Source organism: Cryptotermes secundus, unplaced genomic scaffold, assembly GCF_002891405.2.
Source record: "Cryptotermes secundus unplaced genomic scaffold, Csec_1.0 scaffold1229, whole genome shotgun sequence".
Lineage (NCBI taxonomy): Eukaryota > Metazoa > Arthropoda > Insecta > Blattodea > Kalotermitidae > Cryptotermes > Cryptotermes secundus.
Genome location: NW_019723925.1, coordinates 380,189 through 396,671, shown reverse-complemented (window position 1 = coordinate 396,671; position 16,483 = coordinate 380,189). Strand labels below are relative to the sequence as shown.

At 39.0% G+C, this 16,483-nt stretch overlaps 1 protein-coding gene across 2 annotated transcripts in view; it reads left to right on the top strand.

Moving 5' to 3' along the window:
- LOC111862185 (fatty acid-binding protein, muscle) overlaps positions 1–13,010 on the top strand; it is a 49,012-nt gene extending 36,002 nt beyond the window's left edge. For both annotated transcript variants that reach the window (XM_023847373.2, XM_023847372.2), the window contains exons 2-3: positions 8,018–8,289; positions 12,342–13,010. In XM_023847373.2, the coding sequence (XP_023703141.1) occupies positions 8,018–8,289; positions 12,342–12,392 (323 nt within the window). In that variant the 3' untranslated portion in view covers positions 12,393–13,010. The remainder of the gene's footprint in view (positions 1–8,017; positions 8,290–12,341) is intronic.
- The last annotated feature ends 3,473 nt before the right edge of the window (positions 13,011–16,483 follow it).

Below are 16,483 nucleotides of genomic sequence, written 5' to 3'. Positions count from 1 at the left end.
ATTAATGGCTTTGATACTAAGCGAGAACACCGNCCTTCCCCCCTTCCTTCACTGCTCTCACAAAGCTGTGTATATTTCCAACACCAGTCTGCTTGTACCGGTTCTCACGGTCTCTTCGCTTGCGGATTTCATATATTTTTCCTTCTACCCTGAAGATGGAGGCGATACGTTCCTCCGAAATGTCGGTTAACACCACATACCCACGGTGCCAAATCCCAGAAGAATGCTTTCTTCACCGCATACGTAATTTACAGCAAAGCTAGTTGCGAGTGCAGGATGATACTGCCTCGTCACCTGATTGGTTGTCACTCTACTGTCGTCAAGAGAATCTTCGGCATTTAGCAACGATGTGATGCTTAATCCTCATGACATCCGGACCGGCTCTGGGGCCCACAAAGCCGCCAGTCCAAAGGGCACTGGGAGATTTTTCCTCCGGCGTAAAGCGGCAGGGCACGGCGGTGAAGCAGACCACTCACCTCCATCAAGAATGCTCCGCCCCCCATGCGTCATCATATCGTGATAATTAATTAAACACGGGGATAACTTTGTGTCGATTACACGTATGTAGTGTATTTCGACATGGTATTTGAAGCCAAAGATAATAAGAGTTTTGCAAAAATGGGATTATATATGCGAGGAAGCTTAATATGAACAGTGTTATAATGGATCTAGGCAGTGTTTTCAGTAAATGATCATTCAGGTAGAATCCCAAGATCGCCTTTTACAAGCTAGGTCAATAGGTTTTCACTTCGTCAGTTCCCCCTTTGTCCTATCATAAAGGAAACCACCTGTGTGTGCGCTCGCGTTTGTGTTAGAAATATTGTATCGTAGCGTCATATTGTGTGTGTTATATTTAATATTTGCTTCCGTTAACACAATCTGCGTATAGATGTACAATACATTGGAGGTTTACAACATGTTTCAGCCTTTCGGCCATCTTTTCTTTCCATTGGCCAATGTTGACATATGAGTGTATTTGTGTTTGACATTTACATATTAGAACAGTGCTCTTTTATTCTTCGTAGTTATAGTGTTAAAATACTGAAATATTAAAATGTCAAATATGACACATAATCACAAATATAACCATGTGATTTTGACATATCAGTTGTAGTTTTCTTCATTAGATTGGTTTCAGTAGGCCTGTCACTGAACCGGAAATACAACATTGTGTTCAGTGGAAGGTGGGAGAACTACACTTAGTATCTATAGTTTATATCCTATATCACATTCCTCAGTATTTCAAATTTAGATTAATGTTACCGAAATTATGATTATAAGCATTTATCACAGTAAATATTGTACTTTATACAACCAACTTATAAATTTCGCTTACATGCCAAGAGCGGGAAAATTGTAATAATTACGTGAGATTTCGGCTCTTTACGGTGGTTACTGTAAAGATTAGCGTCTTCGGAGGTGTCAAGATGTGTAGTCTGGCAGACGCAGGTCGACTTTTCGGACGCTCTCTACCGAAACACTGGTAAACATCTGACTACACATCTTCACATCCCAGAGGATAGTAATCTTAATTAAAGGGTTTTTTGTCTTGCGCGCTTCGTAGTTCTTGGATTTAAGGTTCTGCTAGCGGTGACTGGATTATAACGTCATGTAATCCGATTGAAGTCCTGTTATACCGAACTAGCCGGCGTTAAAACGCAGTTTCTTAAGGCCCATTATCACTTCTCCACGTCTATTTTCAGCACTTAATGTGTGGGTATGTGTAGTGATCAACTATTACATATCTAACATATTATTGGGAACAATCAACCTACGGGTTTCTGATACAGCATGCAATGGTGACTTGGCTGAAATACATACCCGCATGTTGAGCGTGGGAGTCACCGGTTCGCAGCTGTGTGGCAGATGTTACAATGCGCCAAGTGGATGATTTTAGGGCGGGGTGTATGTGATTTGTCCGAGAGGGGAGAATAATTTTATATTGTAAATGTATGAGGGTTGTGAGACGAACTGGCCACCAGGGTGGCGTGACGTCTGCTGAGAGGCAAGGGCCAATAAGGAGACACCCTTCACGTGGTTTAGGACGATCAATAATGTTCTGTGTGTGATATCTGTTGCAAATATATTGGACTCATTTCAACTGATTTATTCAAATTTCTTTCTCAGATATTTGCTCGATAGGTTATTAGGCTTTGAAGGCTTTATACATCTAAGAAGAATTTTAAATTGATCCATAAAAATATAACACAAATTGAATTCTTAATTAATATTACTCCTTCGCACAATTTTTTTTTCAATTACAGTTTCTTTTCAGTGTCCTACTGCATGTTTCGGCAAGAACTGATCATTGTCAGGTGAGAGTAATACGAAAGGTTAATAAACTGCTAAACTGTACAATGTAACCTCAATAATTGGAACTAATTAAAGCACTGGTATGTTGACCGTTTGTATTGCTGGATTTAAAACAAAAAGATATTTTGATACAGTTTTTTGTAGACTTACAGGCACGTCTAATTTTTAAACAACGGGTGGGGCACGCGGTAACGTAGTTGGCCGAGGCACTATGTTCTAAGCTGGAAGGTCCCGGGTTCGAATCCCGATGAGGTCATTGGATTTTTCAATTAACCTAATCCATCCAGCCACACTATGGTCCTAGAGTCGACTCAGCCTCTAACAGAAATGAGTATCAGGAATTTTCCTGGGGGTGAAGGGCGGTCGGCGCGTAAGGCTGACAACCTCACCGCCATCTGTGAGCCGATTGTCTAGAAAATGTGGAAGCCTCGACGTCTCTCAACCCTATGGGCCTCCACGACCTGTTACACAGATAACTTATCTTACCGGAACCCACGGGCGTTCGAATACACACCGGGTTCGGTGCAAGCGGCAAACGGGTTAAACTTTCACCATCGCAAGAAACAGGCCTGTTGACACTTACTGTCATTAAGAGATACATCTGATGGAATTGTAACGTTGAGTCGTGGTAAGATTCCTCACATGGGTATCGATCTGCCATAACATATCCCATTCTCCGGATGGGTTGTGAACCTCGGATCTAGTTGTTCGAGCAGTTCACATCGGCCACTGACTGAGCTATGTAACAGCCCCGGAGAGTAGTTGAGTATGGAGCATTTGGTGAAATGAAAATTTGCAAAGGAAACCGAACCACTTGGAGGAGAAAACGTGTCCCAGTGTCACTTTATCCACCACAAATTATGCATGACGTCACCTTGGATCGAACCCCGTCCGGCGCGATGGGAAGCCGGCGACTAATCGCCAGAGCTAGGACACGGCACAAAACTATATGTTAGGCCGAATGATCGCTGAGGAAAATAGATCAACAGGTGTAACGAAATCATGACTTGGCAACTTTCGTCGGATCCCTCGCTGCAGCCGATTGTTGTAGGATTGTTGTAGGAAGGCATTTCTTGCAAAACCGTGAAGCTCTTATGCCTGTAGCGCTTGGGGATCAACGCGCCATTTAGGATTTAAAGAGAGTGATGGTCAGAGTTCCTGGCTACAGATCCAGAGGTCCGGGTTCAATTCCCGGCTCTACCAGATTTTCTGAGAAGTAGTGGGTCTGGAACGGGATCCACTCTGCCTCGTGATGATAATTGAGGAGTCATTTGAAGGAAATAGCGGCTCCGGTCTAGACAACCGAGATTAATGGCCGTAGGGTTTCTGTGCGCTGACCACGTGACACCCTCTGTCCGCTAAAAGTTGGCACTAACTTCGCCCACAAGCGGCGGTCGCTCGGTCGGAATAGTTCGATTGCGGACTACAGGCCACGGAGTTCTTTTGTTTTATGTCAGACAGTTTGATGTGTCCTTTTCTTATTTATTATTTATTTAATGACGCTTACAGTAGCTCAGATTCTACATCGTCGAGTGAATAATGAATTGGGAAGATCATGGTAGGAGGTAGCCATAGCCTAATTTGAGGTACTACATTGGCGTTTGCCAGGACTAACTGAGGAAAACTATTATATACCTCAGTCGTTATAGGCGGTCTCCTGGCCGAGATTTGAACCTGGGACTTCGGGAATATGAAACAGGAATGCTGCCAACCCAATCGTTGTAACTGTCATGAAATGTGTTAGAAATATTCAGTAGTGCCAAGAATAGTTTGAATTTGTATGCATATTACCGAAGGCTTCATTATAAGGCCAAACAAAAAAAAAATTATAATCTAGCGACTTGCAAAACTTTACATTGAAGTGGTTTCTGTATTAATTATTTGTCAGCAATTTCATTTGTTCAAAACTCGCTGAGGTTGGAAATTGTTCGACAGTCTTCCTAATACCCCAGGCACGTTTCGTAAGGAAGCACCATTCTCTTAAGGACGACGAAATTTCAGGACCAGGTGTCAGAGTAACATCAAAAATTACTTACGACTAAGAAGTAATATGAGCCGTCCTTGTTGTTCGGGTCCGTGTAAGCGTATGCTGCTGCGCCATTTTAAAAGGTAAATTGCCCCTGTACATAACGAATTAAGCACTACGCCATTAAGGCGTATGGGGAAGTGGATGTATAGATCCACATTTTCTTGATCTCGGCGCTAGTTGGAGTTGAGTGGCCAGCTTCACACCCCAGCCGCTTTACCCTCGAGGAAAGAGCCCCCTGTACCAATTGGATAGGAGGCTGGGTGGGTCTCAGAACCGGTCTGGACGACGTGGAGAAGAGAAAATTCTTGACCCTACCGTGACTCGAACTCCGACCCGTCGGTCGTCCAGCCCGTAGTCAGTCGCTATACCGAATGCACTGTCCCACACCATTTTACACAATTCCATTCTTGACGTGTGTGGGTTCTGAGAGCTACAATTATGGGATTGCCAGATATATGAATATATTGAAAGGAGTGACCAGTATCAGCCTTAACTTCAGTACCAATCGCTTGCCAACCCTTTCTCAAACATTTGTCCTATACTCGTATTTGTATTGACATTATCCTGATGCTAATACGCGTTAAGCGTAGTAATGAACACGATTCGCCCGTTCATGATTACGTTTGGTACAGGAAAACTTCCAGCAAAAAGGGATGAAACGACGGGAGGTTGCCGAAAATTGCACAGCGAAGCGCTTAATAATTTGCAGTCCTCACTGAATATGATTAGTATGATCAAGTAGAAGAGGATGTAATGGACAGGACATCTAGTATGTATTGGGAGAAGAGGAACGCATACAGGTTTTTCGTGGGAAAGGCTGAAGGGAAGATCGCTAGGAAGGCAGACATAGGCAGGATGAAAACATTAAAATGAATCTTAGAGAAATAGGATGGATTGACTGGATTCATCTGGCTCAGGATATGGACCACTGGTATGATGTCTTGTCAACACGGTAATGAACCTTCGGGTTCCACAAAATGATGGGAGATTCTTGAGTGTCTGAACAACTGGCGGCTCCTCAAGAAGGACTCTGTTACCATGGAGTTCTGATTACGTGTGGCAAGAGAAACCATTAGTAGGTCCTTCCCAGGTTGCAGAGCTGAGATCACCAACGGTTTATATTTGACATGGCACGAATGTAAATCTGCATATACACAAACTTAGGGATTATAATTTTAGTGGATGGATTATCTTTTGCGGTGGAACAAGAAAAGTGTTGTCACTAAAGGCACGTCAGATTCATCCACACACAGATACCTATGTTACCTACACACTTACAGTTAGTGTCGCCAGTAATACACGCGATGAATCGGTTATGTTGACATTTCATGTGATACGAGTAACATGGACAACAGTACAGTTGTCACTCGTGGTGGATTGTCAAAAGTGGAGCAAGACTAAAAATCCCGTCCCAGTTATCGAGCTGGATTGACTGCCGTAAGTGTAGACATTATACAGTTTTCTCTTCCACTTGAAAAATTGTGTAATAGATATGTAACGTTAGAGTACATGTTTGCTTGAAGCAGGCAAGAAATATGATGGGCGCACTGTTTATTTTCCGTGCTTATCATCTGAGATAACGACTCATACTGAAGTAGTAAGAAGCTTCTGTTTTACGGAAAGCTGTTGATATGCGTGACTTAATTTCACGATTAATGCATAACTTAACACTAACGTCCGTATACTCTATAACGAGGGTACGGTGTACCTAGTGTAGGCAGCCTTACGGAAGAAAGACCCATATCGATATGTTTGAATTTCCCACTGGCATATGGATATCGGAAATATATTGAAAATATAATTTAGTAACTGCCTAATAGTTTACGAAGTATGCAAGAATGAGAAATGTGTATAGTGACATTTCGTGTAATTTCCGTGAAGCCGCCTTTGGCAATTGACCATGTCAAGATGTAATAGAGTCTTCATTATCAGTGATCTCTGTGGTGAGTGGCGCCACTGTAGAGTACGTTTACACATACAGCCTATAGCGACCTTACTTCCATCAGTTCAAGATGACAGAAAACGTGATGGTTTCCGAATCGTTTGAAATCCATCCCATCTTGACACGGTTATCGGTGAATAATACATCATTTCACTTACTCGCCTTGGAAGCTGCAAGTCTTGTGAATATTTTCCAGTTGTTTAGTTTGACTTGGAATTTGCTGTTTGTGTATTTTGGATACCAAAATATTATCATAGAAATATATCCGTTGTTGGCAATTACAACACGAGATATGGTATCTCATATGTTACTACCCAAGAAATTTGGCTGCCAGAATTTAGTTTTCATGCCTCTTTATTTAACCTCCATGTTCAGCCCGTCAGAACTACTGAATTCACTGTGCTACCTCATTTCCCGTTTACTCGGTCTCTCGAAGGTACAGGTGTGTTATTTGATACATTTTCAGACTTTTGCAATTCAAACAATTCAATAATTTGCAATTATTTTGCAGCTGTACAGAATGGCAGATGAATAAGCAGTAGTAGCTGAACTGCTTCAGAATTTTAATTTTAAGTGCTATCCTACTGAGAAGCCGGAATAATAGAGTACACTGACTCTCTACAGGCAGGGTGCCCGGGGTTCGATTCTCAGTAGGGGCCAGGACTCCTGATGAGTATGGAGGGACCTTTCCCCAGGGCTAATATGAAGGAAGCTTAAAGCTGACTGCTTACCTCCATATGGCATCAACGTTAAGAATTCGTTGAACTATACCTCCAGGCCCCTCATATACACGTATATTCTTGGTGTGGTGCTTAATCAGGCACAGGGACAACAGTACTCTGCTGCCCTGTTTTATGGAGTTTTGGTTTCATGGGAAACCTGGTCAGGACCATTCTAATGAAGCGTTCATACCTTTTGGGGGATGTATGGATTTGTTTGTTGGTATATATAAAAGGGTAACTGAAAAATAAGAGTGTACAATCTAGAAGGGTGATGCTACTGAGTGTAAACCTTTATGGTATGCATCCTGTTATGTGTTATTTATGAAAAAATATAATTTAGGACACACACAAGAAATAATCAAAAAGAAAGAAAACAGACACTATTGTATCAACATTTGTTTTTATTAGTTGTTGGTGGTATAGCTACACGTTTCGCCCTTTTCTTTGGTCATCTTCAGGCATACACGAATTCAGAAAGTAAAATAGTATTCATGTAACCTGAAGATGACCCAAGAAAAGGATCAAAACATGTAGCAATACCACCAAAAACGAATAAAAACAAATGTTGACACAGTAGTGTCTGTTTTGTTTCTTTTTGATTATTTGTAAGGCAACAGTCCCAAATTATATATCTTTTAATACTGAGCATAAAGTTGTCATATTTTAATATACCTCTCTTAAGTCAGCTACAAAGCAAACTTATGGCACAGCAGAAGAAGAGAGATGATTGTTTGTTAAAAGTAGTGCAAGAGTATAAATTCTGTGTGATATTTGTGTTTATAAATATCATGATAATTAACAGTTAATATTTTACAGTATATTGGAAATATTCTTTACTGACATAGGAGCTCGTGGTCCCTACTTCTTATACCTTACCTTCTGTTCCTCTTGCCCATGGCAGAAACCACCTTAAAATATTCTGATTTGTTTTATTTCATAGGCAAGTTCAAGATTCTGTTGAAAGAGATACAGAGAGTGAGAATGACTTATTTCTTCATGACATCTTTGCAGGTGTGGGACTGGTTGTCCGCAAAATGGGAAATGCTGTGAGTCCTGTGATTGAACTGACGCAGAATGGGGATGAATACACCCTTACATCACAATCCACATTCAAAAATACAACCATCACTTTCAAGTTGGGAGAAGAATTTCAAGAGGAGACGCCAGACGGTCGCTCAGTGAAAACTACCATTACCCAGGATGGCAACAAATTGGTCCAGGTGCAAAAGGGAGAGAAGGAAACCACCATTATTAGAGAATTTAGTGATGATGAAGTTAAAATGGTAAGTTCAGCAGAGTCCACTTCGAATGACACTATTATATTTGAATATTAAACTTTGACAAAACTGCATAGTGAGGAGCTTCATAACTTGTACTCTTCTCAAAGTATAATTAAAATGATCAAGTCAAGGAGGATGCGGTGGGCAGGTCATATAGCACGAATGGGGGGAGACGAGAAATGCATGTAGAATGTTGGTGGGAAAGCCAGAAGGAAAGAGACCACAGGGAAGACCAAGGCATAGGTGGGTGGACTATATTAGAATGGATCTTAGNATTGCTCTACCGGAGCTAGCAGAACCGAAGAAGGACGGTTACACTCTTTTGGGCACGGCAATGAACCTTCGGCTTCCATAAAATGCTGGAAAATTCTTGAGTAGCTGCAGAATTGGTGGCTCCTCCAGAAGGACTCAGCTCCATGAGTAAGTAAGTATTAAACTTTGATATTTCCTCTTCAGTGCTCAGTTGAAGGTAACTCGTTTTGAATGTAACTGAAGCTTTGAACAGCTGACTTCATAAATTCTTTAATTTTCAAAAGATAACCTAGTTCTTGATAGCACAGCATAATTTTCACTTTTTTGATAACATGTACAAAATAGGCTGTNTTTTTTTTTTTTTTTTTTTTTTTTTTTTTTTTGCAGAACTGATGGTCAGAAAGTTGTAATAAACACATTTCTATCTATTTTTTACTCAACATATATGGATGTACATGCTATATGAATGTATCACTTATAATGTAGTTTGAAATAATGTCTTTCTTAAATGAGATAGTTAATCGATTCCTCTCAAACCACTCTGTGATTTTGTTTATTGTTTCATTCGTTTTCATTTGAATTTCATTAGCGCTATTTACTGCTATAAAAATGCTAGTATCATCGGCAAAGAATGTAGATTTCCCATGTTCTATGCTGGCCTCCAAGTCATTTATGTATAACAGAAAACACTGGTCCCCGAATGGAACCTTGTGGGATGCCATAGCTGATGGGTCTCTTTCGGGATAGGTAATTAATGTTACAATTAGTTTTTTTGCATCTGTATGTAATTTCTACCTCTTGTTCTCTGTTTTCTAAGTATGTTTGGAACCACCTTAGTGTAACCCCTCGTATTCCCATTCTTTCCATCTTACTTAGCAATATATCATGATCTACTAGGTGAAACACTTTTGATAAATCCAAAAATATCCCTATACTCGTTTCTTTTTCATCTAGTATTTTGTAAACCCTTTTTGTAAATTCTGTGATTGCTGTATTGATTTTCCTTTGCAGAATCCATGCTGTTCATTGTTGATTATGCTGTACTTATTTATGAATGATAAAAGTTTATTGTGCATAATTTTTTCGATTATTTTTGAAAAAACCGAAATTAATGACACTGGCCTGTAATTCCCAACATCTGCAGTACAACCTTTCTTATAGAGGGGTTTCACTTTTGCTATTTTCAGTTGGTGGGGGAAATAACCAGATGAAAATGACAGATTTATGCTGTATGTTTGAGCATTTACTAGTTGATGATGACATTTTTTAATAATGAACTCTGGAATATCGTCAATGCCCGTTGATTTTTTGTTACCCAGTGTTTTAATTATGTCTACCACCTCCCTTTCAGTGGTTGGGGTTAAGAACATGCTATTGCTGTTGTATTTTATTGTGTTGATCCTGTCTTCATTGTTTTGTGCTGTCCGATTGTTACTCCAGATGTGCTGGGCAATGTTAGTATAGTATTCATTAAAAACAATGGCTACAACTTTTGGATCCTGTATAGTTGTTCCATTCACTCCTAATTCAGTGTTCTTTGGAACTTTTTGCTGACTGCCTAATTCTTCTTTGATTAAATCCCACATGGCTTTTGATTTGTTCCCGGATGATCATATTTGCATGTTGTTGCTTAATTTTTTAGCCTGACTGATAATTTTGTTGTATATTTTTTTGTACTCGTTATAGCATTAAGTTCTTCAGATGTGTTTCCTTCTTTAATTAAGCTATGAAGAGTCCTAAGTCTGTTTCCTGATACCCTTATGCCTAAGGTAATCCACTAATTTTTTTTGCTGCTTAATTTTTACCCATTTTTTAGGCATAGCTATATTGTGATAGTACTGAAGGATGCCTAAAAATCCATTGTATGCATCATTTGCCTCATTTTGTTTAAGAACAGGCTCCCAGGTCTCTTTTCCTAGTAAATAGTTTAGATAATGTACGTTTTCCTCACTATAAGATCTGGCTAATCTGAACTCTTTAGTTATTCTACCTTGTCCTTTTTTGTAAGATTTGAGGCTTTCACGGCGGTGACTATGAAGAAAGCAGTCTTCTGGGATTTGGCACCGTGTATATGTGGTGTTAACCGACGTTTCGGAGGAACGTATCGCCCCCATCTTCAGGGTTGAAGAAGTATAAGTAAATCTGCAAGCGACAACACCGTGAGACACGGTCAAGCGACCGTGTCTCATGGTGTTGTCGCTTGCAGATTTACTTATACTTCTTCAACCCTGAAGATGGGGGCGATACGTTCCTCCGAAACGTCGGTTAACACCACATATACACGGTGCCAAATCCCAGAAGACTGCTTTCTTCATTGTCCTTTTTTGTTCTCATAATGCATTTGGACTTGTAGTATTTGGGCATTATGGTCAGAGAGCCCCGTTTCCGCCGCTTTAATGTTGTATTCCCATAAGCCCTTGTTTAGTATTATTTGGTCTATGGCTGTTTGGCTTTTAGGTCCTATTCTTGTTGGGACATCAACTATTGCCTGCAAGCCATATGAGTCTAGCATTGTCTGTAGTTGTGGATTAACACTTCTTTTTAAAAAATCTACATTGAGATCTCCTGCTATAATAATGTTCTTTCCTTTATTGGTCAGATTGCTAAGTAATGTGTCCAAGTTTTTATATAAATATGTTGATGTTGATATTGATATTAGGGGTTCTATATATATACAGATTATGATAGTATTAAGTTGTATAAGTTCAATTATGCTGGCCTCAGAGTGTTCTTCTTGATTTAAGTTTTCAAACAGGTTACAGGGGTTTGCATCTAGATTTGTTTTAACATAAATGCGTGAGCCTCCATGCAATTTATTTTTCCTACAGAATTTTGATATCAAGGAATAGTTTTCAAAGTTATAATAATCTATTTCTCTTTCATCCAACCAATGTTCAGTGATACAGAGTATATCTGATTCTAATGTTTTGTTTGATAATAGCACATCTATATTCAGCTTCTTGTTGTTTAGACTTTGAATATTTTGATGTAATAATTGGATGGTTGCTCTTATTTTATTAGTATTCTTGGAAGTGCCAGTACTATTCTTATCTATAAAAAATCTTTACTTAGCTTTTCTGGGAGCTTTCTTTTCCTAGTTGACATCTGAATTTCCTGATGTTGCTATCCTTCCAGTGGTGCCACACTGTTGGATGGGTCGACTAATGTTTCATCAGCTTCATTCCCTTGGCTTTCTGCAGTCTCCTCCTTGGGTTTTCCTGACGTGGCCTCTTCATGCACAGTTCCCTCCTTGTATTCTAGTGGTATAGCATTTTTGGCTCTTGCCCCAATCTTTCGTTGTACCAATTCTGCTATCTGTTGACACGTCTTTTCTTTTCCTTTGTAGTTCATGTGCTGGCCGTGGTTTGTGAAATGATGTCTGCTTAGATTTACCTTGCTGATTGTTATGTGTTTATGTAATTTGAGCCTTTATGTTAGAAGTCTGTTGAATCGTATGGTATCTTTGTTGACGTAAGAAAATTGTTGTGGCCAGATTTGGAATCCTGTCATAATTAATTTAAAAAGCTTGTTTTCTTTTATGTTATCATAGCCACCTTGACTAGCATAATTATATTTTAAGTAATTCCAGCTACATGTGGTGTGACCTGTGAAAGTAATGGGCAGTAATCCTTTGTTATTCCATGTTGGTAACTTCGTTTGTGGGAATGCAGAGAGAAATATTCCTAATTAGTTCTGTGTGTTCTGTGAATAAGCAATATCTGATGGGGTATAGTGCAGTTTATTTTATTTTGCAAGTTTTTATTTTAAGAGAGAATCCACATTGAAGATGAACTTTGTTTCAGACCCTGACAGTAGATGACATTGTGTGCACAAGAATCTACAAGGCCGTTTAAGACTGAAGTGAGAGTGAGCGAGAGAGAAGCTACAGCTGTCCTGTTACATGTCTCTGTGAATGCCAAGTTTTGATCTTGCTTCGTAAGATGGAATATACGTGTATCTCCTATGCTGTAAAACTGGACAGTGTAGATGTATTAAATGCTGTATAAATTACAGTTTGAAGTTCTGGCATGGAATTTGATAACATGTTATGATTGATAATATTCACATTTTACACATTGCTTCATAATTTTTATGAGTGATTTAGCATTATTCTACAATATATTGTTTTGAATTTAGCTGAATAATGTTACAAATTCTGAAGTGAAATTTTGTCTCTTGTTTCAAATAATTTATTGCGTCTGGTAGAAGGGTTATATATAAAGAAGAGAAGATTTAAATTAAATTTTGAATCATATACACATTTCCTCTAATGCTGATGGAGAATTATGGTAACGTTGAATCATTTTACAGGGAAAAATAATTGAACAGTAATTGTATTTATAAAGCATTTTATGATATAATTGTTAGTCATGGTGTTAAGACTGCATTTCTGATACATGTGCACAAATCAATTTTTTTGTATCCATTTGAATATTGGTATTTGGAAATAAAAAGTATTTCAAGTTGTCTAATGTTCGTATTCTGATAGCAAATTATTTTAAAAGTATGAATGGTAGTATTGTACAACTATGAATTTTTGATTTCATTAAATAAAACAAGAATTTTGGTATCTCAAGTCCAGTTCCATCTGTGTTCCAAAGTGTTTATCGTTCTTTTCCTTTTCCAGTGGTAAGTTGTCATGCGGATTTTCTGCAAGTGAATTCTGAATATCCCGCAACTTGGATTTCCTGCAACTGTAATATGGGGAATTCTCTATGCACTATTGATCCCATGTTACATCCAGTTGAATATCGCTGGAGCAACTTCCACTTACGACACAAATAGTTTTCTGTTGTGACATGGTGTTTCTGATGATCCGAAGTTATGTGATGCATATTGAAATTTTATGGGTCAGGATAATGGATTGAAGAGAATAATTGGTCATGTGCTGTATGACTGGGTTTCAGTTCTGGGCAAGAGTGAGAAATTATTTTTCTCATTGTTATAATTTCTATGGTGTTACCATGTCCACCCAGCCTCATATATACAATGGAGACCAGGGCTGTTTGCTTGGGAATAAAGTAGCAGGTTTGTGAAGCTAATCACAGAATGTGGTCATTCAGAAATAGGTTGCCATAACCTAACACCAAGGTGAATTTAATTTTTGCAGATGAAAGCTATGTAAACCTCAGACAGATACTTTTGTGTGGGATGTGAAACCGTGTACCCTTCTAGATTGTTTCTGACATTTTGGAGAACTGTACTGCCTCAATCTTCAGGGTAGACCGTGTTATGATCTACCAGGCTATGAGGTGTCACATCCCTGAAGATGATAATCTTCATAGTCACTGCTGTGAGAACCTTGGATCTCGCATGAAAATCTCAATCAGGCTAGCTCATAAATTTCAAAACATATCTCCTTGATGTATGTCTGCAGCATTTCCACTACACCTGCTTGCTCATTGTGAATTTTATTTGTACTGTACATGTATAATACACTGAGACTTGATTTGTGGAATGTAAGAAGTCTGTATAGGGCTGGTTCTCTCATGGCAGTTTTGAAAGAAATAACAAAATAGATTTAGTGGGAGTACAAAAGGTCAGATAGGACAGAGGTGTACACCAGATCAGCAGGCATATAAATATTTTTCTATGGAAAGAAGAATGAGAATCATAAATTAGATACATGCTTTTTCATATATAACAGAGGGTAGAGTTTGCTACTGATAGGATGTCATGTATAAGACTGAGTAGTTGCTGGTGTGGATGATGTTCTTAACGTTCATACACCAACAGAAGATAAAATTCATGATAAGAAGGACAACTTCTATGAGGAACTAGAACATGTACTCAATTAAATTAACCATATGAACATTTTGTTAGGAGATTTCAATTCCAAAGTAGGTATGGAAGACGTTTTCAAGCCAACAATTGGGAATGAGAGTTTGCAGGAAATTAGTAATGATAGAGTGGTAAACTTTGCCTCATCCAAAAATCTGAATCAAAAGCACAATGTTCCCTCCTTGTAACATGCATAAATTTACTCAGACATCTCCTGACAGAAAGGCTGACAATTATTTTCACCATATTTTGATAGATTGGAGATGGCATTCAATTATACTTGATATCCAATTGTTCATGGCAGCAGACTGTGATACTGACCACTGTCTGGCAGTGGAATTCATCAGATACCAGAGAAAAAAATGGAAGTACAATGAGACAGTACATCAGCTATTCATAGACTTCAAGAAAGTCTACAGTTCAGTTAGGAGGAAAGTGTTGTACAGTATTCTCATAAAGTTCTGGGAACATATGATTTTGCCTGTGGTTCTGTATGGGCTTAAAACTTGGTCTCTGACTGACATTAAGGGAGGAAAGTAGAATGAAGATGTTTGAGAACAGGGTGCTGAGGAAAATATTTGGACCAAAGAGAAATGAAGTGACTAGAGGCTGGGGAAAACTGCATAATGAGGAGCATCATAACTTGTACTCTTTGCCAAGTATAATTAGAATGATAAGTCAAATAGGATGAGATTGGCAGGGAATATAACACGAATGGGGAGAAGAGGATGCATATAGGACAATGGTGGGATGCCAGAAGGAAAGAGACCACTAGGAAGACCAAGATGTTAGCGGGTGGTATGGACTGGATTGATCTGACTCAGGATAGGGACCAGTGAAGAGCTCTTGTGAAGATGGTAATGAATTTTCAGGTCCATAAAATGGTGGGCAGTTATTTAATAGCTGCACAACTGGTGGCTTCTCAAGAAAGGCTCAGCTCCACAAAGTTAGTTTAATACATTATACCCTACAAAGAGACAGACTTTCGCTAAGGACACATTGCATGGATATTAGTGCTTCTTATAAGTTACTATGCAGAATTTTCCAAATCACAATTTTCAGTCTATATTTAGAACTTAATATTGGGAATTTTAAAAACCTAAATTTTGTTCAAGCCTGTCTGGTTTTATGTAACGATGTCAACCTACATTTATGCATGTTCAGACACTTCCATTGCAAGTTCGGAAACATTCATTTGCTGGATATATTTCTACACTATCCAGCGATAGCTGAGGTTGTTAAGGTAAAAGGTTTGTGGAAGATGTTATTCCTCACCATTTACTACTTTTTACTAAAAGATCTGATATCTCAGTAGTGACAAACAACAAATTAGCGATGATTGTTCCTGACGAGATGCCAAAATTTTTCTTTTCTAAATATTTAAAACAGGCAGAAATAGCTATTTTTGCTCAGGATATCGTAGCTTTCCTTGTCAATATGCCAGTACACTGCAGTCAAAACCTTAAGAATAATATTTCGAATTTAGTTCTAAATTTTGCTCGTGTAATTGCATGTGATTGTATCGCAGCATGCATACCCAAAATCTTACACCCTTCAATATGCTGTGTCATGTATGAAGACAACTATACAAGAAATAAAGCGAAAATGTGCTGTATTCATGCTGTATTGGGTTTCTGTACTCATATAACAGGAATACACTATTCCACATACATGCCATATAATGGGGAGTTTTTAAAAACAATATACTTTGTATCACATGTTCGTATTATGGATTCGCTTAGTGGAGGGGTGGAGTCCAGCTGGGTCCACTCAACATGGTGGCCACTGATTGGCCTATTGTACCTGCCACGGGTGATTATGATGATGGAGAATTTGCTGGAATGAAGATTGGCAGGGGAAAACGAGGTACTTGGAGAAAACCCGCCCCAGCGCCACTTTGTCCACCACAGATCCCACTTGACCAGTCCCGGGATCGAACCTGGGCCACCACGGTGGGAAGCCAGCAACTAACCGCTTGAGCTATGGCTCAGCCGTTTGTACTGTGGATAAAATATTCTTTAATTTTGCAAGTTTCTTTTGTATCTTTCTCATTAGAGATTTAGGAATTCTGCTTTAGCAGCATTGTACCAATGCTGGTTGCGGTAGATGCTATTTTGAAATGTGACAGGCAAAAAATATAGTGATGGTAAGAAATATGATGCAA